Source organism: Bacillus rossius, chromosome 8 (genome assembly GCF_032445375.1).
Source record: "Bacillus rossius redtenbacheri isolate Brsri chromosome 8, Brsri_v3, whole genome shotgun sequence".
Lineage (NCBI taxonomy): Eukaryota > Metazoa > Arthropoda > Insecta > Phasmatodea > Bacillidae > Bacillus > Bacillus rossius.
In genome coordinates, this window is record NC_086336.1 from 50,590,615 (window position 1) to 50,615,037 (window position 24,423).

The 24,423-nt window shown below is 46.5% G+C and overlaps 2 protein-coding genes across 3 annotated transcripts in view; one reads left to right on the forward strand and one right to left on the reverse strand.

The window, feature by feature from the left end:
• LOC134534901 (alpha-mannosidase 2-like) overlaps positions 1–6,048 on the forward strand; it is a 387,654-nt gene extending 381,606 nt beyond the window's left edge. The window contains exon 5 of the mRNA XM_063373582.1: positions 926–6,048. Coding sequence (XP_063229652.1) covers positions 926–3,687 — 2,762 coding nt within the window. The 3' untranslated portion in view covers positions 3,688–6,048. The remainder of the gene's footprint in view (positions 1–925) is intronic.
• LOC134534902 (general transcription factor IIF subunit 1) overlaps positions 4,665–24,423 on the reverse strand; it is a 31,905-nt gene continuing 12,146 nt past the window's right edge. Inside the window, exons 8-13 of one of the 2 annotated variants that reach the window (XM_063373586.1) lie at positions 23,613–23,727; positions 22,925–23,030; positions 10,631–10,793; positions 10,173–10,272; positions 7,977–8,135; positions 4,665–7,290 (exon numbers count right to left, since the gene is read on the reverse strand). In XM_063373586.1, the coding sequence (XP_063229656.1) occupies positions 7,086–7,290; positions 7,977–8,135; positions 10,173–10,272; positions 10,631–10,793; positions 22,925–23,030; positions 23,613–23,727 (848 nt within the window). In that variant the 3' untranslated portion in view covers positions 4,665–7,085. Of the gene's footprint in view, positions 7,291–7,976; positions 8,136–10,172; positions 10,273–10,630; positions 10,797–22,924; positions 23,031–23,612; positions 23,728–24,423 lie in introns of both variants that reach the window. The other variant, XM_063373585.1, reaches the window with a different exon arrangement.

Below are 24,423 nucleotides of genomic sequence, written 5' to 3' on the forward strand. Positions count from 1 at the left end.
TTATGTGGGCATGTTGTTACTGTAATGTGTGTCAGAATTTTTTTATTCTTGTATAATTAAGGTTTTGTTTTTCAGAATTTGTGTGAAATCTCAGAATTCTGTTTACAGTGGTTTTTTTTTTTTTTTTCATTTAATGTTAAATTTGAATTAAATTACTTTCAAACATATCTATTTAAAAAAAAAAAAAACCTGCAAGTATTGATGGCCGTTGTACGTTTGGTGCATATGTAAGAGCAAGGCATAAGATTTTATATACAATCTTTTTTTTTTGTTGTGGCGCTGGTAAAAACTGTGTGTTCGCAATAACGCAATATTTTGCTTTAATTTCGTGCTGTTGTGTTATTGTGATATCCGGCATAAATAACACAATTCTCACAGATTGCCTACTTACCATCTTGCTGTGTTTGACGTAACCCATTTGTTTGCAACGTGTTTTGTGTACTCGTGCATAGTAATTGATGCTAACAAAGGATAGGTTGTAATGCTGGATTCTCAACCTGTAAAGATCAATAAACCGTTTGCAAATGCTGTGGTTATCATTTGCAAGGCAGTCTCCTTTAAGTATTGTTAACTCTCCAGGGTGTTGTAACCGATTTTTTTCCGATGGCAGTGATGATTGCAAAGGCATCTATCATGCTCATGTGATCAACCTCCAAAATGACTCGTATTTAAAAGCTAAGAGTCTATATAAAATGCCTATGAATGAGCAACTAATGTCTAATTTCTTTTTCTCTTGTTCTTTCTCACACATGCACTCTGAAAGCAAAGTCTTTAACAGCTAAACTAGAAACAACATTACTGTACTTACTATTTACAGCAAATAAAACCTTTCAGATAAGAGATGCTACATTCTCAACAGAAGTGCAACTTTTATAACACCAGCTTGTGGAGACACTAAATATATCCTAAATGTGTTTGGTTGCAGGTCATATGTGGGTGAAGAACAATCTAGGTATCGTTCCCAAGTCTGGTTGGTCGGTGGATCCCTTCGGACACGGCTCCACGGTGCCCTACATGCTGAGGCAGGCGGGTGTCGGCAACACCGTCATCCAGAGGGTGCACTACGCCTGGAAGCAGTGGCTCGCCCAGCAGCAGATGGGGGACTTCCTCTGGCGACAGAACTGGGACGAGGACGGCCACACCGACATCCTCACACACAACCAGCCGTTCGACATCTACTCCATCAAGCACTCCTGCGGTCCCCACCCGCAGGTGTGCCTCAACTTCGACTTCCGGAAGATCCCCGGCGAGTACACGGAGTACAGCCTGAGGGCGGTGCCGATAGACGAGTACAACGTGCGTCAGAAGGCGGAGTTGCTGCTGGAGCAGTACGGGCGTACTGGATCGCTGTTCCCCCACAATGTGGTGATGATGCCTTTGGGAGACGACTTCCGCTACGATCACGAGATCGAGTGGGACCAACAGTATCACAACTACAAGCGTCTTTTTGACTACATTAACCAGAACAAGGATCGTTACCATGCAGAAGCCACATTTGGAACACCATCTGACTACTTTGCTGCAATCAAAGAACGAAATAAACGTTTCCCTACGCTGAAAGGTGACTTCTTTGTTTATAGTGACATTTTCTCAGAGGGCCGACCTGCCTATTGGAGTGGCTACTTCACAACACGGCCTTATTGGAAGATCCTCGATCGAGAGGTAGAGGCAAGTCTCAGGTCAGCAGAGATCTTATACACTGTTGCCCTCAACAAGGCTAGACAACAGGATTACAATAAGACAGCTCAACTGCTGGAGAGAGATTACGAACGACTTGTCAAAGCACGTCGATCGCTAGCACTATTCCAGCATCATGATGCCATCACTGGCACGTCAAAGGCTGTTGTGATGCATGACTATGCGCTCAAGCTCTTTGAAGCTTTGCAAGACACTGTGCATGTACAAGCACAGTGTGCCCAAACACTCTTAGAAAAAGAGCTGCCAGACAAAAATTCCACTGGAAAGATACTAGGGAGAAAGCATGATAATTTTCTTTTGCCTGATACTGACCGTGAATCGTACGAAAAGCTTCCACAAAAGGTGCCACTTGTGACACCTAGGAATGAACCGAGGCGAGTGGTATTGTTCAATTCGCTGGCGCAGCAGCGACAAGATGTGGTGAAACTGAGGGTGACCACACCAAATGTGAGGGTACTGGACTCAAAAGGCAATGCCATTCCTTATCAAGTGAATCCAGTGTGGAACATAACAAAGATAACAAAATCAGCCAAAGATGCTGAAAATGGTGGGGCAGAGGAACAAGAAAGCAACAAGGATGGCAGAGTACTTCAAATGGCAAAGGATCTCTTTGAGGTCATGTTTGTGGCTGATATGCCACCCCTTTCCTTAGTGACATATGTAGTGGAGCGAATAACAGAAGATAATTTGGAATCACGTGCAGTAATATATTGTGCATCTTGTGGGAAGAATATTGAAGATCCTCACTTTGTGCCACCCTTTGAAGTCAAAGGCATGCAGGCTGGAGACATCCAGCTTGAGAATCACAGAATGAAGCTTCTTTTCGATGGCCACTCTGGTTTTCTCAAAACAGTGACCCGCAAATCAACAGGTCGAACAACCCAATGTGGGTTGCAGTTTGCTGCCTACCCGTCAGCTCAGTTCCACAGCGGAGCATACCTCTTCATGCCGGATCCTAATGCCCGTGAGGCCGAGCGGGAAGTTTTGTCAGACGATCCGAACGGTTATCACTCTTTGCAAATCGTCATCACTTCCGGCCCAATTTCCTCCGAGCTAGCCGTGGTTTACCACCCGATACTCACGCATTCAGTGCGCATCTACCATGTGGCAGGCCCGCTGAGCGAGGGCATGTACATAGAGAACACGGTGGACTTCGAGGCGCCGCCCAAGAACCGCGAGACCGAGCTGTTCATGAGAGTGGTGAGCGACATCAGCAACGGCGACCCGCCAGAGTTCTACTCCGACCTGAACGGCTTCCAGATGCAGCGCAGGGAGAAGGTGGAGCGGATCGGCATCGAGGGCAACTACTTCCCGGTGACGTCGATGGCCTACATCCAGGACGCCGAGCGGCGCCTCAGCCTGCTGGTGAGCCACGCGCAGGGCGCGGCAAGCTGGCAGCCCGGCTGGCTGGAGGTGATGCTGGACCGCCGGACGCTGTACGACGACTCGCGGGGGATGGGCGAGGGGGTGGTCGACAACAAGCGCATGCTCGCCAAGTTCTGGCTGCTGCTGGAGGAGGTGTCCGGCCCGGCGGACGAGTACTCGCGCCCCAGCCTGTTCGCGCACCACCTCTCCAACGGCCTGCTCTACCCGGCGAGCCTGTTCGTCGTGGAGGGCGCGCCCACCGGCCTGCGCGGGAAGGTGAGCCTGCTGACCAGGCCGTTCCCTTGCGACGTGCACCTGGTGACGCTGCGGGCGACGCCGGACCCCGGCTACATGCAGTTCCCGTCGGGCTCGGCGCTGATGGTGCTGCACCGCGTGGGGTACTCGTGCAGCACGGAGCCCGGGGTCGCCATTCCCCGGTGCCCCTCGACAGGCAGAGACGATGCTGCGTTTCACAAAAGGACGTTTTTCAGGCATTTGAAACTGCGTTCGATAACCAGGACTTCTTTGACAGGCTTGCAAGAGCAGGAAAAGTTGGCAAGCCTGGACGAATTGCGCATACGTCCCATGGAACTGACAACTTTGAATGTCACATTGGTGCTGTGATATTTAGTTACATTATTTATTCTCTCTGCACGGTCATGTTCAGTAAAGAACAGTGATTGCAAACTAAACAGATCAATTACGATAAAACAACCATGGTGTGACATACTGTCAGTGATTACAAATTTAATATCAAAGTCAATATTTTTTATACTAAGCTAGTGTGAAAGTTAACTGTGTCAGTCTAGAGACATCTTAAAACTCTTTGTGATGCAACTTTGTGATTGTAATAAAGTGTTTTCTGTGTATTAAAATAGAATGTGTATATTGTGCTATTGTATGAAAAAGCTTCCATTTGTAAAAGTCATTTTCAAGCATTGTATAAATTTCCTGTGCATATAAAGATATAAAGTACTTGTTTGTATATTAATAAAAACTAAGTACTTATAGATCATTACTGTGTAACTGAAGTTGTGGATATGTGTGTGAATTACACACATGTGAGGCAATAAGTGTTTGGCAAAGTCCTGAAATTTGATCGTTTACATATATGAGCAAATCATTATCCCACATTTAATATATGTAATGTTAACATTAACATGATTGTTGTTACTGTTGGTGAGTTTACAGTTTACTATGATGGTAGTTACTATTATTTTGATTTTGACATTTTACTTATGTTGGATTATTATTTTGACATTTTACTAATGTTGGATTCAAATTGCATACTAATGAGTGTGTACTATCTGAAATTAGAAGTTCTTAAAACATAGCATAGTTACAGTTGATCTTAATATTTTATCAATAAATAAAAATGGATACACAGATCAGTGAAATAATCAAGTCTTAAAATCTGTTCAAGTGTTATGGTTGTTATGAGAATATAAGTAGTACCAACTGAAATGATAGATTTGAAATATATATATATATATAATAATGTATTTCCTGCCAGGTCTAAGGTGCCTGTGATTGCTAAGATGGCTTGCACAAGTTGTAAGGTGATATTCAGAGACTTTGAACAAGAACTCATCAACCTGTGATTAAATTCACACTTTTCTTTACTTTTACCCTTCTGGTTAGGGAAATGTACACATTGTCACAGAATTCTTGCTGATTTTATAAAAAAAAATAATAAGCATGTCAAAACTAGTAACTGAATACACAAAACATAATGTTGGATGAAGCACCTCTGCCTACCATCCCTACTGGAATTTTTTTCACATAAAGCTCATATTAAGTAAAAAAAATTATTCAGTCAGGCACCAAAATAGCTCTTACATGCTACATTCAATATACATACTGTTTTAAAATGCTGTACAATTTTAAGTAAACAATATTTATTAAAATGTCACAATTTATTATAACCTTTCTTCACATTAGTGAAACTGTGCATGTTAGATTGCCATAATTATTCTCTTGTCATGTATACTAACCTCACAGCAATGCCTTGCCTGTTTTGGACAGCCTTAAATGGAGAAAGAGAGAGGGGGAAATAGGGGGGGGGGGGGGGGGGGGCACTTCCAGGATTATTGCCTCAGGCCTCACTAACCTGCTATAGTTATCCCTCCCTATGGCTGCATTTCAGCATTTTAATGAGTTTATTTTTCACTCATATTTGCACTCATAATTACCCATGTGCAAGCAACAACTGGTTCACCACTTAAATGTAAAAAAAAAAATTATTTACTTTGCAGTAATTTAATTTCTAAATATTGTTTTACCATTTTGACGGTAATTTACTGTCACTGTGTGAAAATGGTTAATTTTATCCAGGTCTGATGCAAAATTCAAATTAATTATTTTTGTTACATTCTGCAAAATTACACCAACAGTAATTTGAAAATCCTAAAATATTTATTTACAGTAAGAAAATATATTCCATTTTATTACTACTGCCTGCATTCTGGAGCCCATGGCCATGATTAATCAAAAAAGCTGAAAATAAGTTTACTAGAAGAAATTCTGTTTGTTGTAATAACAAATATGTATGAGGTTTGATTATGTCACAAGCTTATATGTAAAGGAAAGTGATATGCTGATGTTAACTAAATTATTTAGTAATTCATGTTGGAACACATAATTTAAATTGGTTAATTCTGTTGAAAAGCAGGAAAACCAAAATAATTTAAGGAAGTAAAAAACTCTATTAAAGTGTTTCAGTTTTTTTGGTTAAGTAATTTTACCTTTTGCATAGTTGTGTGTATATATTTATTCCTATCTCTAGATAATTAAGTTGTGTTTTGCACATGTAAAGAATAAACCAAAAACTAATTTATACATTAAAATGTTATAAATTAAAGTTATACATATTAATATAAACAGAAAACATTGTGCTTAAACATTTTAGCAACTCTATCTTTAAAAAAATTTATAAATTTATTAGGGCCATTATAGTTGTTGAATAAAATCGTTTTAAAAATTTAATGCCATCTACATTATTTTGAAATGTTTCCATTATAATTTTTCTATGACTGTAAGATTCACTGCATCCTCATGAAAACTACTTTTGGTTTGACAATTTCTTAAAAGAGTAAATAGTTGAATATTTATTTTCGAGATTCCAGCAAAACAGTAAGTCAAGTGTGTGCTCCTAAAACCTGCTCAGTCAGTGATTAAAAAGCAGAGAAAGATCCAAAATCTAACTAGTATGAAAAAAAAAAAAAAAAAAGCTTGTGATCACAGAATTAAGAGTGTAACCACCAAGCAGTGCTGATAACCTGTCATAGAACCTCACTTGCAGCACCAGATCATACAGCTCTTATCTGTTAAGCCCTTGTCACAGTCAGTAGCAAGACACACTCAATCCTTCAGGAGAAACACCTGTGCCTATACAGCAAAAACAAAAAATAACTGCTAGCTGAAGAACTTCAGCCTTTTTTAATTTTGTGCGACATACTTTCCACATAACACTATGACTGGAGGGTTCAGAGAAAACCTGCATTAAATCCATTATTTATAGTACTATATTATTATATAGTTCTTTTCAGAACACTTAGAGCTAAAATTTTCATATTTCTCAATGAACTTGATCTCCTCAATAAATAACTTACAGCATTGGTCATTTAATATTTCTATGTCTTAAGGTGAAAAAGAATTTAGTAAGGTAAGTACACATAAAAAAAAATCAAGAAAACTGTTCAAGTCAAATATGTGTTCACTATTATCACAAAGAGTACTTCAGAAATGCAAATGCTGCCATTTGCTTTCTTAAAAACTAAAGATACATATTGGCAAATGTATAGTATATGTTAATTAAATATAAACCCTAAACAATGGTAATGCATAAATATGAAGTTAATTATTATAAAATATGTGCAATCACCATATTTCAGTTCAAGAATGTTCACAAACAATATCACAGGCACAAAACTATCACCAATTCAGTTTGAACAGGCCTGGTGTACACAGTACAATAAACCTCGTCTGGTTTACTTAAGGTGACAACACACTAACATACCCATCTAAGCCTTAATGGACAGGTACATTTTGTCTTTTATCATCTGCTTGACAGGGTTGATCCGCTTCAGTATCTGAGTCATTATGTTCACCAACTGGTCCGAAGTCAAGCCTGTCTTCTTGGACTTGAACTTCTGCAGCAACTCAGTCGTGGTCATGGGTTTACGCATCAAATATCGTCTCACTGCATCTTCGGTGATACGAGAGTCCCTGATTGTAACAAACACAGTCAGAATACCAATAGTAGTTTACTGCAAGATGCTGCGATGAGCCGTAAAATAATACATGCATAAAAATCTAAACACAATATACAATAATATTTAGTACCCTAATAGACTCCTAACGAAGAAAAAAACATTCTCCCAAACAAGGCCAACAAAATAGTTCTGTCATCACAAAAATTACGGGTGCTGTGCCTTAAAGATAAAGGAATATTATTTTGGATACGTGAAGTATTCAAGTAAACCATTCCCTTCACAAGCACAGAAGCCTTATGAACATGCTGCTTACACAAACAAAGATTTAAAAACTGGAAAAATCATCAACATAGTTTTATTTGATAAAATTTTTTAAACTTATATTACTATCTGGCTAAAGAAAGTTATGCATGTTTCATCCTGACTTATCCTCAGGAAAAAAATTTTTTTGATGCATTTTGTCTTATATTTTGAAATAATTATACCGTGAAGTTAACAACTGTGCCCGACATGCGATCAAACACTTCAACATCACTTTCCCCTTAAAAAATCTGAATCTCTGACCAAGCATTTGTGCTTTACTATGTCACTAGCATTACCTAAATACATCGTTATGAGGGTTTTTATCAAATATTCTTGTTCACAATGGTTTTCCACCAATTTTTACCACCATCCCAGTTGAAAGACAGGAAGACTTACCCAATGTATGGGGCAAGTGTCGCTGATGCAAAATTGTCAAGACGAGCCCTCTTGATGGCGTTCAGCTCGAGGATGGCAGATATCTTCCTCTTCTCTGGGGCTCCAGTGGTCCCTCCGAGAACATCTTTGGTCGGGGTGCCAGACCGAGAACTGCCAGCACTGACAACCGAACAACACGCGGCTCCAGACAAGCTCTTAGCAAACACTACCTACTATTCCACATACGACCCAACTACACATAAATTGCCACGACACCATAACACCTGTGTGTGTTCAATGCCAGTTCACATCCTTTTCGAGAAATGGAGTACACAACTACCCAACCCTGGCAAACAGTCAAACACCACTTGGACCTAACACTATATCAAGCTATTACTCCAAAACAAATAAAAATTCAGATGGTTCCAAAGTTTTACAACTGTATTTCTTAAAAAGACATGTGCGTTAGCTAACCAAATCACTATGCTAATCTTTAATATATCAGAGTACTAAAATCTTACTGACTCAATGAAGGTATGCCAACGTTACCCAAATTATGTCGTTTAATACACCAAAATGTTTTTGCAAAGATTTTTCAAACAATGAGTTTGCGCACACACATAGAGTATATAAACACTATTTGATAATAACTATGGACAAGATTAAATGGTGAATTGCGGTAACACCGAAAAGAATGTCAAAACAGCTGTGAGAAGACATTGCAATGATTGCTGAAGGTATGCGGTAGCAATCATCTACGCCCGCTAAAAAAATCTAAAATGATTTAAAAAAGCTCAGAATATGGAAACTCAGGCCTTGGGTGGAAAAAACATTCTAGCAGAAAATTGTACGTGGGGTTGGAGGGAAAAAAATGTTTTTGAGTGATGGTGTTATTGGAATAAAAAGTTTTTTTGAAAGATGAGAATTTGTAGGGTGTGCTTCCTCAGCATTTTACAATATATTTTGTATATAATCTTTCTAACATGGCATTGATTTCAGTCATCTGTGACCAAAATGTTTACGGCGCTTCACTGCTGTAAATGAAACAGCTGCAATTGGTAGCCATTACATTCATGATGTTTTTTTTTCCAACCCATCATGGTAAACATTTACATTTACAGTTAATACATAAATAAAATATTTACCACCTGGTATAATTTGATACATATATTTACGACAAAGAATTTTACATAAAATATTTATAAATTTTGTAATACTGTTGAAGCAAAATTAAAGAATGCTGCAAAAAAATAAATAACTGCAGAGATTAACACTGGTACCAAGAATGCTAACTATACTGAAGTTAGTTTTATACGCTGGATCTATTTGGCCGCCCGGGTGTGTCATCGTACAAAAAGCAGCGATTCTACTTAACTGGCAAATCCTGTTAGATTTTTATTTTTTTTACATAAAAATGTGCAATTTTGCCAATAGAGCTGATACGTAAGTGCCTTTCTACAGGTGTCTACTACCATTAAAAAATAAAATTCAAGAGGCAAGCACCGTACAGGTAGCATAAGCGCCACAGTGGGTTTTCATGGTGTCTGCCACAAACACTAATTTTCCCACCCACTTTGGCCATTGGTAATGAGAAGCTAACAAAAAAGGGCCTTCCAGGTGTCTACTATCAATAAAAAATAAAACCGAAGAAGCAACCAATGTACAGGTTGAACCAGGGTCTCTGAGGGCCTCCAATGAGTGGTTTTCACGGTAACTTAGGAAGTAATTCATAATTTTGATAATGACTTAAGCCCATAATAAAGATTTAAAAGTTTGATGCAAGGCTTTTTCTAAACAAATATTTGTGGTAGTGGAATCCCCACAAATGGCCCAATTTTAAAAGAGAAAGCTGAACAAATAGTGCATAACTTAAGTATCCAATTTGAGTAATTTTTTTTGTGTATTAACTGCTCTGTACTGTTTAACGGTTTTACTGTACTTTCCACATTTACAAAATAAAATCTTTAGTAAATATCTGCATGCATTAATTTTAGTGATTAGTATTATAGCATGATTCACTGTAATTCTCTACACCTTAAAAATAACTTTCTGTGGCTGCCCGAGCTTGACTCGACTAGAAATCGATTAAGTCGACTCAACGGTATGAATATTGAACTCGGCTTGACTCAAACCCAAAATTTGCGGACTCGTATATCTCTATTAAACGCTCATGCACATGCTACTAACTAGTAATTATTTTCTCATGATCTACAGTACCTGTTCGCCTCCTTAGAACCTTTCACAGGATCCTTGGGTTGCTTCTTTTTACCATCACTGTCGGAGTCAGAACTGTCAGAACTGAAGTCACTAGAAGTGTCTGCCCAAAACAAAACATTTTCAAAATGTAACATTGATGTAGCTGATCTAACACTCAATATGTAGCTATCTCATAGAATTAAATCTTTAAAAAAATGAATCAATAACAATAAACCTACACAAGGATTTAGCACTAATTTTTTTTTTACATATTACCATTACGACCTGCAATTGTTTAGGATTTTTTTTATCTAAAACAGCACATAATTATGTTTAAAACACTCCAGAAACACAATTTGACTGTATTTATTTCACAGAGTTTATCAAGAACCATACAAAATTTAAGAACTTTTTAAGGATATTAAGGAGGCATATTAACCCAAATAATAATACTACCTAGCACCTACATCAATACTAACCATTTCCTTCCTCTTTCTTCACTTTAGTTGCTAACTTTTTCTTCTTCTTTGATTTCTTTCCACTACTGACACCACTCTTCTTCTCCTTATCCATTGCTTTGTCAGCATCTGCTTTGACTTTTTCCTTGTCCTCTGTCTCGCTTTCTTTATCAGCTTCCTCTTTCTTCTGGAATAAAAGAATGCTTAAAATGGCACACAAAACACACATCAAAGAGTAAGCCATAAAATTAACTGAACCCACGCCAGGTCACATCCTCAAGTAACAACACACTGCCAGTTGACAAGTCAGTTTCACTATATTCTGAGCTGACTTGATGCCAGTGACTTGGCTGTAAGAAGACAGGCACGTTGTTAATCATCTGGGCTGTGATTGTGAGCCAGCCAGACCATATCGGAGACTTTACTCCAAACTGCATAAAATCCCTTGCTCGTTTTCAAACCCACTTGAGCATGGGCGGCAAACTATGAAAATTCAGAGAAAGTTACCCGCATTTAACCGAATGATACTGGTCAAGTGGAAGCTGCCCGTCACGTGGCCAGTGTTAACGTGACTTTAACCAGTGTTGCTGATCTACAGCACGAGCTTACGACAGCATGTAACTCTGCCGCAGAAGGAAAGTAAACCTTTTGGTATGGAAACTGTCTGAGAGGGTGCCATATTTGTGTCCATGTTTGCTGGTACACGGTGTTCTATGTAAACTATAGTAGCCTGTTGACCATTTTTATGAAAATTTTTGTTTCAAACATGTGAAAATGAAGGTAGCCTATATATTTCAGCCAATGTGAGAGGTATTGTGCTGAACACATAGAAAGATTGATATATTGTAAAATACCAGTCTCAAAAGTTCTTATACAAAAAAAAATACTTCAATAATTGTATTAATTAAATAATGAATATTGCAAAAAAAGTATCATGTCCATCATAAAAAACATCCAACACTGCTTTTTTGCAATAATTCTGTAGCTATTCTTTCGGAAGCTTTTTCTTGAAGCTTGTGTGAAACTTCCCATTGTAGTGTAAGAGCTTAAAATTTAAATGAAACACATATGATAATATCATATGTAATATATATATATATATATATATATATATATATATATATATATATATATATATATATATATATAGTCCAAAATAGTACATCCATAAGGAAAGGTAAACATGCGATAAACTAGCCTTTTTTTTGGTCCATTAAACTGCTCCAAATTGGTTCCTTAAAATAACTTATAATTAGTGGTGCACCGATATGACTTTACCGATTACCGATTCGATTACCGATTATGAGAGCAATAATCGGCAGATACCGATTCAGTTACCGATTATAATGAAGAAATTTTTTTAAGTGTAATAATGCACACAAATTTTTTATTCCCATGTGAATTTAACAACAAGATTAGGTAAAATTGAGAATACAGTTATAATAACAGTATAAAAATATATAAAATACACTAATAAGTCATTGAAACAGGAAATTAAATTAACTTCTATTTAAATATTTGTTATTGTAAACAACTTGAACTACAGTCTAATAATTGTAATTTACAATGGGTAAGTTTTTGTTGCGGAAAACTAGCATTATTATCGACTATCACATAAGGTTGCATCAAGAAATTACCGTTTAACAATGTAAACATGCTGCTTTATTTTGTTCACTTGAGTTTATAGAAAAATGTTTGCACACTTCACTTTTTTTCTCCCTACTTGCCATGTCACTATAATTATATAAAAATGACTAAAAACCAATTCTAGCACATGTGATTTTATTTATGTTGACTGAATATATAAAATTATAAATACTTTTACACTTTTCACGTCACATACAAATAACAAACGGATAATGTTACCAAAGACGCCCATAACGAGTTTGTAAAACGCAGTGATAAAAACTAGAATGTATCGGGACCACGATTTTGAACCGCTACTACGACTCGGAAAGATCGATTGTCATAGAATCCACTGCAACTGTTTGTGGTATTTTGATTGCGTGCCATCTATTTTACTTCTCTGGCTATACGTAATGTACAAGGCCACTAAACAAAAGACGAAACGTAAATAAACGTGTAGGAAAAATGCATTTTTATTGTTTGAGGCAATGAGATTTAATAAACTTAACGAAATATCTGTAATTATGATATGACGCAGTTAGATGAATTTTGTAATATATACAAATATTACCGTATTTCGTCCTAAAATGTGTAACAAAATATTACACGGTAAAAACCTACTTAATTACGCCGGGACATAAATAATCGGCAAAGTAATCGTTAAGATAATCGCCGATTACGATTAATCGGTAAGTACCCATAATCGCCGATTACGATTCATCGGTATCCGCATCGGTGCACCACTACTTATAATATCTATGTTACCATTCACTGTTTGTCTTGTGTGAAGGTAATCCTGACTTCCCATTACTTATTTTCCAGAACTGAAATAACGTGGCAGCAACCTCTATGACCAGCTCAGAGAATGATCTTTTTTTTTGCTTGCTTCAAAACTTTTTATGAGTCCTCTTAACTTAAGGCTCAGTCTCACACGCCTTTTTGAGTATTTTTGTCATACCTTTTTTTCGAGGGCTATTTCTAAAATTTTAACTCAATAGCTTTATTATATTTATTTTTATGCCACAAATATTTTCAACGGATATTCACTAAGTGTAACATCATGGGTTCTAAAACTGACGTCGTACCGACGCTACCCTTAAGCCGGTTTCACCCGATCAGTGGCAGGTTGCCCTTTCGGAGCGCATCCTCTCCAAACCCCGGACGAGTCAAGTGAGAGCTCCGCCACGGGACCTAATTCGATGCATAACTTATAAACATAATATAAGTACAATGATCAGTCCCGTTAATTTCAATCACCACCAACACTTTAATTACTTAGTTAATCAATGCGCATCAGTGTAATTACGTGTAAACAACAGTCGTCCACTGACTTATATTTTCAAACAGTTACTTGCTAGTTTGTCATATATCAAGCCCTCAGCAATTAGTTTCCAGATACTAATTTGTAATTAAGTACCTGGAACGATTTTTTTACTTAAACTTATAGTTGTAAGGTGATATAAGTGTCTTGGCGCGCGGCGCGGGGTGGTGGGGGTAGCCCGGAAGCTACCCCGCGCGGCGGCCATCTTCCGGCAGTCTTCTCCAAGCTCAGGCCCGGGGCGCAACTAACGTTCCGTGAGCGGCCATCATCTTTGAATTCAACGATCACTCATTCTGCCATGTGAGTAATTACCCCAAAACTTCCTTTTATTAGCTGCCCACGTGTCCCCGAGCCCTTTTTCCGCGGATCCGGGACTATCCCGACCGGCTTAAAGAGCATCGAGTGCAACTGCGCCACTGGCTCCACTTGCGGTACTGGCCGTCTCCAGTGAACTTTTTAATTAACATGTCGTGCAAATGCCTGCCGGTATCACGAGCGAATAATTTGTAACGCCAAGCTTCGTAACGCCATCACGCGACCCCCCATGGTAACATACGGCACTGGCCGCCTCCAGTGAACTTTTAACCCGCAAGACTGCCGCGGAGTTAGATCGTAGCGTAATAATTAATTAGTGTTTTCATTGGGTAACCCGGAACTTGTACCGTGTACCAACGTAACTTGTCATTCGTGAGTAACGACTAATAAAGTTACTCAGAAACGTCCCCGTGTGTAATTTCAGTGTTCTTGTAATCCCATCAGCCAGGCATGCAACCCCCTATATTGCTTAGGGCGTATCCAGCACCAACACAGTAAGTTCGTCGTCATCGTAAGCCGACTTATCTAGCGGACCACGCTGGGGCAGAAAGAACCCACGATTCATCTCATGGTCTAGTTCAGGCTAGCCTGGCGCCCACCGGACATTCAATCCACATACACGTCACTGCAACCCGCTAGATATTCCCCCTCAGCTCCCACAGAGAGACGGGCGGCGGCAAATGGCGCCCAACGTGGGGCGTGACAAGAAAAACGAAATCAGAAAAATTCGAAAAATTCGCAGGAAAAGTAGGAAATTACGACGGAGAACGACCATTTTTAGAAAGCGAAGGGCGAATAGTCGCGGGCGTGACGTGGAAGGCAGACAAAGGTTTTTCCACCCCCCACCCCCTCAAGATTCAACATTCCAGCAGGACGTGCGACGCGGGCGGGCGACGTCACACTACCCCCACTCCGCGGCGACCGTTTCGCTCTCTGCTTTGTGCGGTGTTCCGGGCATTCCTCCTGCCCACCGTTCGTTCTCGCTCTTCGCTTCACACAGCCGGCGCGGCAGCCCCTTCCACCGACGATTTGGATCGGCGCGCGCAGCTCCAGCTGCCACCATTATCGGCCTCTGTTATATGCGACAGTCCGGGCACCTAGCTCGCGACCCGGCGTAGCGCGCACGCGGACACGCAACAAAACAGGCACGTACAGTGCGTGTCATCACACGGCCACGCATACGAGACGAAAGTTACGTGTTAACACTAGACATCATGTCATACCAGGGCGGCGGATTACCGGCTAATATGGATTTATTAACCGGACCGGAACCCGCCTGGGTACAATTCCTAAGTGGAAAGGGGAAAACGGAACCCACGACACAAGTTAACAACGGACTCACCGCGCCCGGAGCGACGGCTGTTTGCCCAGCGGCAAATCACGCCGAACACGTGCCCCAGTTACAAGACACCACGCGGTACATACCTGACTGGGCCACGGTGACCACACTCGCACGACCGAGCACTGGCCAGGCGATGTCGCTACCCGAATTCGGAGGGGCCCCACACGAGGACCCAAGCATGTTTCTCGAACAATGCACATCGCGGCTAACGCATAATGGCACACACCCTGCCGAATGGGCGGAGAGGGCCAGCGGGCAGCTACGCGGCGCGGCGCGGACTTGGTGGACCAGGTGGGGGCGCTTCGGAATGCCGTGGTCCGAATTCGCCGACAGCTTTACGCACCGGTTCGATACCGGATGCCCACTCATAGACTGCTCGGCGCAGTTTTATGGGGTTAGACAGCGAGAGGGTGAAGATGCGGAGGCATTCGTAGCCAATAAGATCAGGCTGTTTCGGCGAATTTCGCCTAACCAGGATCCCGCCCAAGCACTGCCAGTCGTGACCAAACTGCTTAGGGACGACCTACAGCCATTCATGCGGCTATACCAAACCACGTCCGTCGTGGACTATGCTCGACAAGCACAGGCCACGGAAAACAACCTCGGCGCCGGGAACCAGCGTCATCAGGCGTCCACGACCCCGCGACGACCTTCGATACTACCCCCACCGCCTCAGGCGACGCAAGATGTTCGCGGGCACGAGGAGCAGTCACGCGGGACAGCCGGACGAGCGCCAGACGTTAGGGTAACCGAAGCCCGGGCCCCCCAGTGCAGGTTAGGTTGCCCGCGCGGCACGTTCCATTGGCACAACGACTGCCCCCGGAGGAACGACTCACCCGGCCCACCGCCACCCACAGCACGACCGGACCCGCCCCCGCAGCGACAGACACCCCCGTTCGCCCCCACCATGTCGGGAAACGGGCCCCGGGGGGACCATTACTGAGTCCCCCGGCCGTGGCACCAGCTGTCCCGCCGAGCGCCCATCAACCCCTACCGACCCTGGGGCAACTGCACAGCCTGCCCGCCGGTCTTATGCGTGTGCTCGTGGAGGTCAACGGACACCCAGCCACCGCACTGATCGACACCGGAGCAAGTGCGGTCTTCGTGCGCCCCAACCTGGTGCCGCCTGGCACAATGCACCCGGAGCAGGGCGAACTACGCCTGGCCACCACCGCCCACACCGGACGGATGATCGGCCGCGCGGATATCAAGGTAAGCCTACGGGAGCTCGACACCAGGGTAAAGGCCATTGTAGTGCAGGATCTGAACGAGGAGGTCGTGCTGGGCATGCCGTGGTTAATTGACCAGGACGCCGTGCTTGAGCTACGTCATGCCCGACTCAACCTGGGCCGGACGGAACGCTACGTGGCTTACGCTATGGGACAGACGCCCGTGCCGGAAGGCACCATCACGACGTTAGCCGACATCCGTCATAATGTCCCTCCACAACACCAGGCCGACATAAACCGAGTGCTGTCGGGACGACCGGGCGTCTTCATGACAACAGGCCCGTTGAGACGCACCACGGTGGCAGAACACCGTATCCCGACCACCTCTGATCAACCAGTGTACGACCCACCACGAGGTTATGGTTTCCACGAACAGCGAGCCATCCGAGAACAAGTCACTGAGATGCTACTGAGCGGCGTTATCGAGCCATCACACAGTGCCTACAACTCCTGTGTCGTTCTGGCCTCCAAGAAGGACGGTACGAACCGGTTCTGCGTCGACTTCCGCCCCCTGAACGCCGTCACTGTTAGTGCCCCGCCCCCTCAAATCAGCGTCGAGGCCGCCGTGGCCGGACTGGGGAAAGCGTGTGTATTCAGCACGCTAGACTTAAAGTCCGGTTACTGGCAGGTGCCGATACGGCGCGAGGACCGGGAAAAAACGGCGTTCACGGTACCCGACGGACGCCGATTCCAGTTCCGAGCCATGCCCTTCGGACTGAAGTGCGCCCCAGCCACCTTCCAGACCATGATGACCAGGGTCCTGGAGGGCTACATCGGGGAGTTCGCCCTGGCATACTTAGATGACGTCATCGTGTTCTCGGAGTCGTGGGAGGACCACTGTCGACATCTGGCGCTGGTGATGGAGAGACTGGCCACCAATCACTTGACCGCTAATCCCGCAAAGTGCCACATTGGGGCGACCGAAGTCGATTTTCTGGGACACATAGTTAGCGAGGACGGCAACAGGCCACAACCGGGTCATCTCCGGCAGATAGCTGAAGCGGAAGTGCCACGCACGCGCAAACGGCTACAGCAATTCGTCGGTCTTATCAACTGGCTGCGAAACTATATACCTAATTTTTCGCAACGGATCGCGCCGCTTACAGACTTGTTGTCGCCCCAGACTCGTTATCGATGGACCCCGCCCGCCCAACTGGCCTTCGACGAGATAAAACAGGAGTTCACCCGATGCCACACACTAGCGCGCATAGACCCTGACCGGCCCTTGGTCCTACAGACCGACGCCAGCGCCCTCGGAACCGGCGCTGTACTGTTCCAGGTCGACGACCAAGGGGAGCGGCAAATAGTGGACTATGCTAGCGCTAAGTTTGGGGCAGCCGAAACACGCTACCACAGCAACGAACAGGAATGTCTCGCCGTCGTGTGGGCGATTAAGAAGTACCGCCCACACCTGGAGGGCCGTCCGTTTACGCTCCGCACGGACAACCGCTGCCTCACCTGGCTGCATACCATGCAGGGGCGGAAGGGGAAACTGATCCGCTGGGCACTGCTCCTACAGTCCTTCGACTTCGTCGTTGAGCACGTGCCCGGCGTCGAGAACCAGCTCCCCGACCTGCTCTCCCGTGAACCCGACACCAGCGAAGGGGTGGTGGATGACCACGACTGGGAAGACGTCCTGCCCCCAGACTACGCCACGGCACGAGGCGCCCAACAACCCGCCTACGCTCAGAACATCGTAGGCGAGGCCACGGACGACGCGCCTCCGAACACGGCCGCCGACGTAGACCGCCGCGTCTTAGAGGCCCAACAGCGATCTCCTGATGCCCACCGCCGTCGGCAATCGGCCGAGAGAGTGGGGCAGACGACCTGGCTCCTCCAAGGGGACAGGATAATGAATAGGTCTCCCGACCCGACGGGAACATGGAGGACCTACGTGCCACCGGAGGCCCGCGAGGCCGTGTTGCTGTTTCACCATGACCACGACCTCGCGGGACATCCGGGGGCAGATCAGACCCACCGGGCCATCGGGCAGTACTACCACTGGCCCGGGGTAGCTCGGGACGTCCGTGAATACATCAAGGGGTGCGAGGTCTGCCAGCAGCGCAAGGCTCGGCGTGGGGACGGGGTGCAACAACAACAACCCCGCCTACCGTCGACGCCATTCCAGACCATCGCCCTCGACGTGATGGGGCCCTACCCGCGCTCACCACGTGGCAAACGGTTCCTGATCGTCATCACGGACATGTTCACCAGGTGGACCGAGGCCTACCCCTGCGGCAACTCCCGGGCGGCAACCATCATCGGCCTACTGACCCGCGAGTTCCTTCCTCGTTGGGGCTACCCCCAATCCGCACTGACGGACAACGGCAGCCAGTTCCTGGGTGCACGTTGGAGGGACTGGTGTCGTGAGGCCCACATCGACCACCACACGACGCCCTCCTACCATCCAAGGGCGAACCCCACTGAGCGCCGGAACCAAGAGCTCAAGATCCAGCTACGACTCCGCCTCGGGGACGATCATGCTCAGTGGGACAGCCACGTCGCCGACGCGCTCTTCTGCGTCCGGAGGCGCGTGAACGCCGCCACCGGCATGACACCTGCGGAGATGGTACAGGGCCACAACCTCCCTCTGCCCGGCGAGTGGGCCACCCACGGCGTCCCCCACCCCGAGGAGCGAGGGGGAGAACGCGACCAACGGCGCACAGCTGAACATGATGCCGCCCGGCAACAGCAGGAACAGTATACCCAACATATCACCCCCCAGACCACCAGGGCACCACCCCCTCTACGGACGGGAGACCTGGTGTTCGTGCGGGTCCACCCGCTGTCCACCGCCCCGCGGAATTACTGCGCCGGACTCGCACCCCGTTGGCGGGGGCCCTACGTTGTCCAACGCCGCGTGGGAGCGACCTCGTACCGGATCAACCTGGGTGGTCGCCATGTCCGGAAAATTCATCGAGACGACCTCCGGCTAGCGGCCGTACCGGGTGCCCCGCCGCCCGATGGAGCGGATGACGACGGCCCAGTGGAACCCCGAGACGACGATGAAACAACTCCGGCCACCATGAGCCCGACGCCGCATGGGATGGGCCCCGCGGACGAGCCCCACCCCAACCCAAATGGAACCCCGGACCAGGCCGTTACCCCTCAAGGGGCTCAACGGGGCACCACGCGCCCCAAGAGGCTCTGCTTCGCCCCCACGACGGCAGGCGAAGAAGGCCACGGAGCTGGGCCCGCGTCTCAGAGGGGCGAGGGGTCGCCTGGCGAGAGAGTAGACCGCCCCCGCCGAAGACGACGCCGCCCTGCTCGGCGTCGGGGCTGTGTCCCCGACCGCGCCCCCGACGGGAATATGACGAGTCCCACAGGCGAAGTCCGCGTGACACGCCCAAGCGACGGCCCGGGAACCAGCACGGACAATCGGCTCGGCACGTCCGGCCCCGGGACGCCAACGCCCGGGACCCCCCCATCCGACCCGGCCACGGTCTTCATGGGCCCCGACGGGGATTCCAGCCGGAGCACGAATAGGCCACGACGGGAGCGCCACCCTCCGACGTGGCTCCAGGACTATGTGCTCGACGACGGCGAGCCAGGCGCCGCAACGCCGCCGCCCGACCCGGCAGCCACTGTCGCGTCGCCCCGCAGCGAACCCGCCGGACGTGAACACTCCCCAAACCGGGAGAGCTCCATCGCCCACGACGTGGCCCTACAAGGGGGAACGGACCGGGATTGGTCAGGCCAGTGTCGAATTACGGAGGCGACGCCGTCGGAGCTCAGGGACCTTGACGGGAACATGTCCGACGCGAACCCCGTCATCACGGAACCAGACGAGCCACTAAGCATTGCTACGGGAAGGCCACGACGGGAGCGCCACCCGCCGACGTGGCTCCAGGACTATGTGCTAGACGACAGCGAGCCGTGCGTCGCGACGCCGCCTCCCGGCCCAGCTGACATCGCAGGGATTGGGGCGGCGTCCCCATGCGCCGCGATGCTGCCTCCCGGCCCCGCTGCCTTCGCAGGGACTGAGGCAGCGTCCCCGTGCGCCACCGCTTCGTTCATCGCGACGCCGCCTCCCGGCCCAGCTGACATCGCAGGGATTGGGGCGGCGTCCCCATGCGCCGCGATGCTGCCTCCCGGCCCCGCTGCCTTCGCAGGGACTGAGGCAGCGTCCCCGTGCGCCACCGCTTCGTTCATCGCGACGCCGCCTCCCGGCCCAGCTGACATCGCAGGGATTGGGGCGGCGTCCCCATGCGCCGCGATGCTGCCTCCCGGCCCCGCTGCCTTCGCAGGGACTGAGGCAGCGTCCCCGTGCGCCAACGCTTCGTTCATCGCGACGCCGCCTCCCGGCCCAGCTGACATCGCAGGGATTGGGGCGGCGTCCCCATGCGCCGCGATGCTGCCTCCCGGCCCCGCTGCCTTCGCAGGGACTGAGGCAGCGTCCCCGTGCGCCACCGCTTCGTTCATCGCGACGCCGCCTCCCGGCCCAGCTGACATCGCAGGGATTGGGGCGGCGTCCCCATGCGCCGCGATGCTGCCTCCCGGCCCCGCTGCCTTCGCAGGGACTGAGGCAGCGTCCCCGTGCGCCAACGCTTCGTTCATCGCGACGCCGCCTCCCGGCCCAGCTGACATCGCAGGGATTGGGGCGGCGTCCCCATGCGCCGCGATGCTGCCTCCCGGCCCCGCTGCCTTCGCAGGGACTGAGGCAGCGTCCCCGTGCGCCACCGCTTCGTTCATCGCGACGCCGCCTCCCGGCCCAGCTGACATCGCAGGGATTGGGGCGGCGTCCCCATGCGCCGCGATGTTGCCTCCCGGCCCCGCTGCCTTCGCAGGGACTGAGGCAGCGTCCCCGTGCGCCAACGCTTCGTTCATCGCGACGCCGCCTCCCGGCCCAGCTGACATCGCAGGGATTGGGGCGGCGTCCCCATGCGCCGCCATATCTATGCAGCACACGTTCAAGTGCTGTATTTGGCTGAAGATACCAAGTGACGTCGGAGACTAATCGGCAAAACCGGGCTTCTCTAGGGGGGGGCGTTTGACGTCGTACCGACGCTACCCTTAAGCCGGTTTCACCCGATCAGTGGCAGGTTGCCCTTTCGGAGCGCATCCTCTCCAAACCCCGGACGAGTCAAGTGAGAGCTCCGCCACGGGACCTAATTCGATGCATAACTTATAAACATAATATAAGTACAATGATCAGTCCCGTTAATTTCAATCACCACCAACACTTTAATTACTTAGTTAATCAATGCGCATCAGTGTAATTACGTGTAAACAACAGTCGTCCACTGACTTATATTTTCAAACAGTTACTTGCTAGTTTGTCATATATCAAGCCCTCAGCAATTAGTTTCCAGATACTAATTTGTAATTAAGTACCTGGAACGATTTTTTTACTTAAACTTATAGTTGTAAGGTGATATAAGTGTCTTGGCGCGCGGCGCGGGGTGGTGGGGGTAGCCCGGAAGCTACCCCGCGCGGCGGCCATCTTCCGGCAGTCTTCTCCAAGCTCAGGCCCGGGGCGCAACTAACGTTCCGTGAGCGGCCATCATCTTTGAATTCAACGATCACTCATTCTGCCATGTGAGTAATTACCCCAAAACTTCCTTTTATTAGCTGCCCACGTGTCCCCGAGCCCTTTTTCCGCGGATCCGGGACTATCCCGACCGGCTTAAAGAGCATCGAGTGCAACTGCGCCACTGGCTCCACTTGCGGTACTGGCCGTCTCCAGTGAACTTTTTAATTAACATGTCGTGCAAATGCCTGCCGGTATCACGAGCGAATAATTTGTAACGCCAAGCTTCGTAACGCCATCACGCGACCCCCCATGGTAACATACGGCACTGGCCGCCTCCAGTGAACTTTTAACCCGCAAGACTGCCGCGGAGTTAGATCGTAGCGTAATAATTAATTAGTGTTTTCATTGGGTAACCCGGAACTTGTACCGTGTACCAACGTAACTTGTCATTCGTGAGTAACGACTAATAAAGTTACTCAGAAACGTCCCCGTGTGTAATTTCAGTGTTCTTGTAATCCCATCAGCCAGGCATGCAACCCCCTATATTGCTTAGGGCGTATCCAGCACCAACACAGTAAGTTCGTCGTCATCGTAAGCCGACTTATCTAGCGGACCACGCTGGGGCAGAAAGAACCCACGATTCATCTCATGGTCTAGTTCAGGCTAGCCTGGCGCCCACCGGACATTCAATCCACATACACGTCACTGCAACCCGCTAGATATTCCCCCTCAGCTCCCACAGAGAGACGGGCGGCGGCAAAACGTTGCAAAAGTGATAATTACGAAGACATGATATCATACTAAGTGAATATTTGTTAAAATGTATGTGGCATAACAGCATGTGCAAAGGGCATCGAGTTAAAATTTTGTACATACCCCTTGAAAAAATGGCAATGACAAAAAAAAAATTTAAAAAAAAAATCAACATGGCTTGTGAGACCGAGTCTTAAACTGAATTTTAACAGGAAGCACTGCAAATGCCTATTGTATTTTGGTTCTCAAGACTTACTTCTTCATCTTCGTCCTCTTCACCGGACGAGAGCAACTTCCGGAGGGCATCTTCCTCGGCCACACCCTGCATCTGCTTGTTGACTTTGCCCTCGTGATCAGACTCGCTGCAACAGCACAACAACGAAACTACCACCAGAGCACAAACTGCTCTCAAAAGCTTAATTTACGAATGTGCAGTGAAAGGTCTTTCATCCATGTCCGGCAACACAGCTTTGCTAGATTACCCATTATGGCCATTACGCGGGACTATCAAACGTCCGTATCATTTTAAAGGGAACAATAAACATGAAAATGTTAACTGCTATAAAACAAAAACTAAACCAATAATCTCTGAGCGAACTGAAAAAGGCCAGCAGCACAGTAATGACGACTGGTGGCCGAAATCCGTCCGAGATAAAAAATCTGTACGTGACAAACTCCATTTAACAAAGAGATATCTTAAACTTAAAACTTCAATCACATGAAATGTAATCACCGAGTATACGAACTAGGGTTACTTGAAAGACACAGACGTTCATATAATAAGCAGAATAATATTTAGCATTTGAGTTCGAAAATCAGCTTCTATGATTTACAAACTTGATACACTGATTCCGATGCTAAAAAAACGTACTTGATAGCATACAAGAATAAAAAAAAAATGTTCCCATGAGCTAGAATTATCAAATTACTAATCGGACACTGACCTCTCTGAGGAATCAGATATGTAGTCCACCTCTCGCCCTTCCTCGTCACCATCATCACTCTCTTCAAACGCTTCGTCGTCCGATGCTTTCTTTTTCTTCTTTTTAGCCGGAGCACCTGTTGATGCATACAAACTACAAAATGATTTTATCATAAGGCGTATGTCCCATTCCAGGTCATTATTTAATATTTATGTTCAACATGGTTAAACTTGTAGACCTTTTCGTGTGGCCAAACTTAAAAAAAATTGAATATATACAAGGGCTGTTTTGTTTTTTGAACATCCAATGGATGGGCTATGTTCCTCTTTTGCACATCTTGTGATAATTCTTGACGCGGGAGCCAGTGCGCCGCGCTGTTAGTCCACCCGCCTCGCAGCGGCGTCGTGAGGGAGAGGTAGATCCAGGCGCTGGCCCTGTGTCTCTTATTCACTGGCGGCTGACTTCTTCGAAGAAGGCATCGAGAAGCTGGTGTTACGATATGACAAATGGCTCGATCGTTTTGGCAATTGTGTAGAAAAATATTTAAGACCCTGCTGTACTTTTGGTTTCAAAATAATTATGTTATGTAAATTTGTCCTTTTTTTTTACAGCCCATCAGGAGTTGGAAAAAAAAAACAGCCCTCGTGTGTGTGTCTTTATATATATTTGCATAATTAGCTTGCAAAGTTGAACTTTTCACATTTATGTGCAGTATGGATAAGAATAACCCGATTGAATAACTGAAAATTGTTGGGTTCATAGGCAATGCTGGTGGCTACTGCATGGTATGATATAAAATTATTTCAGAAAAATTTAATTAATATTGATTAGT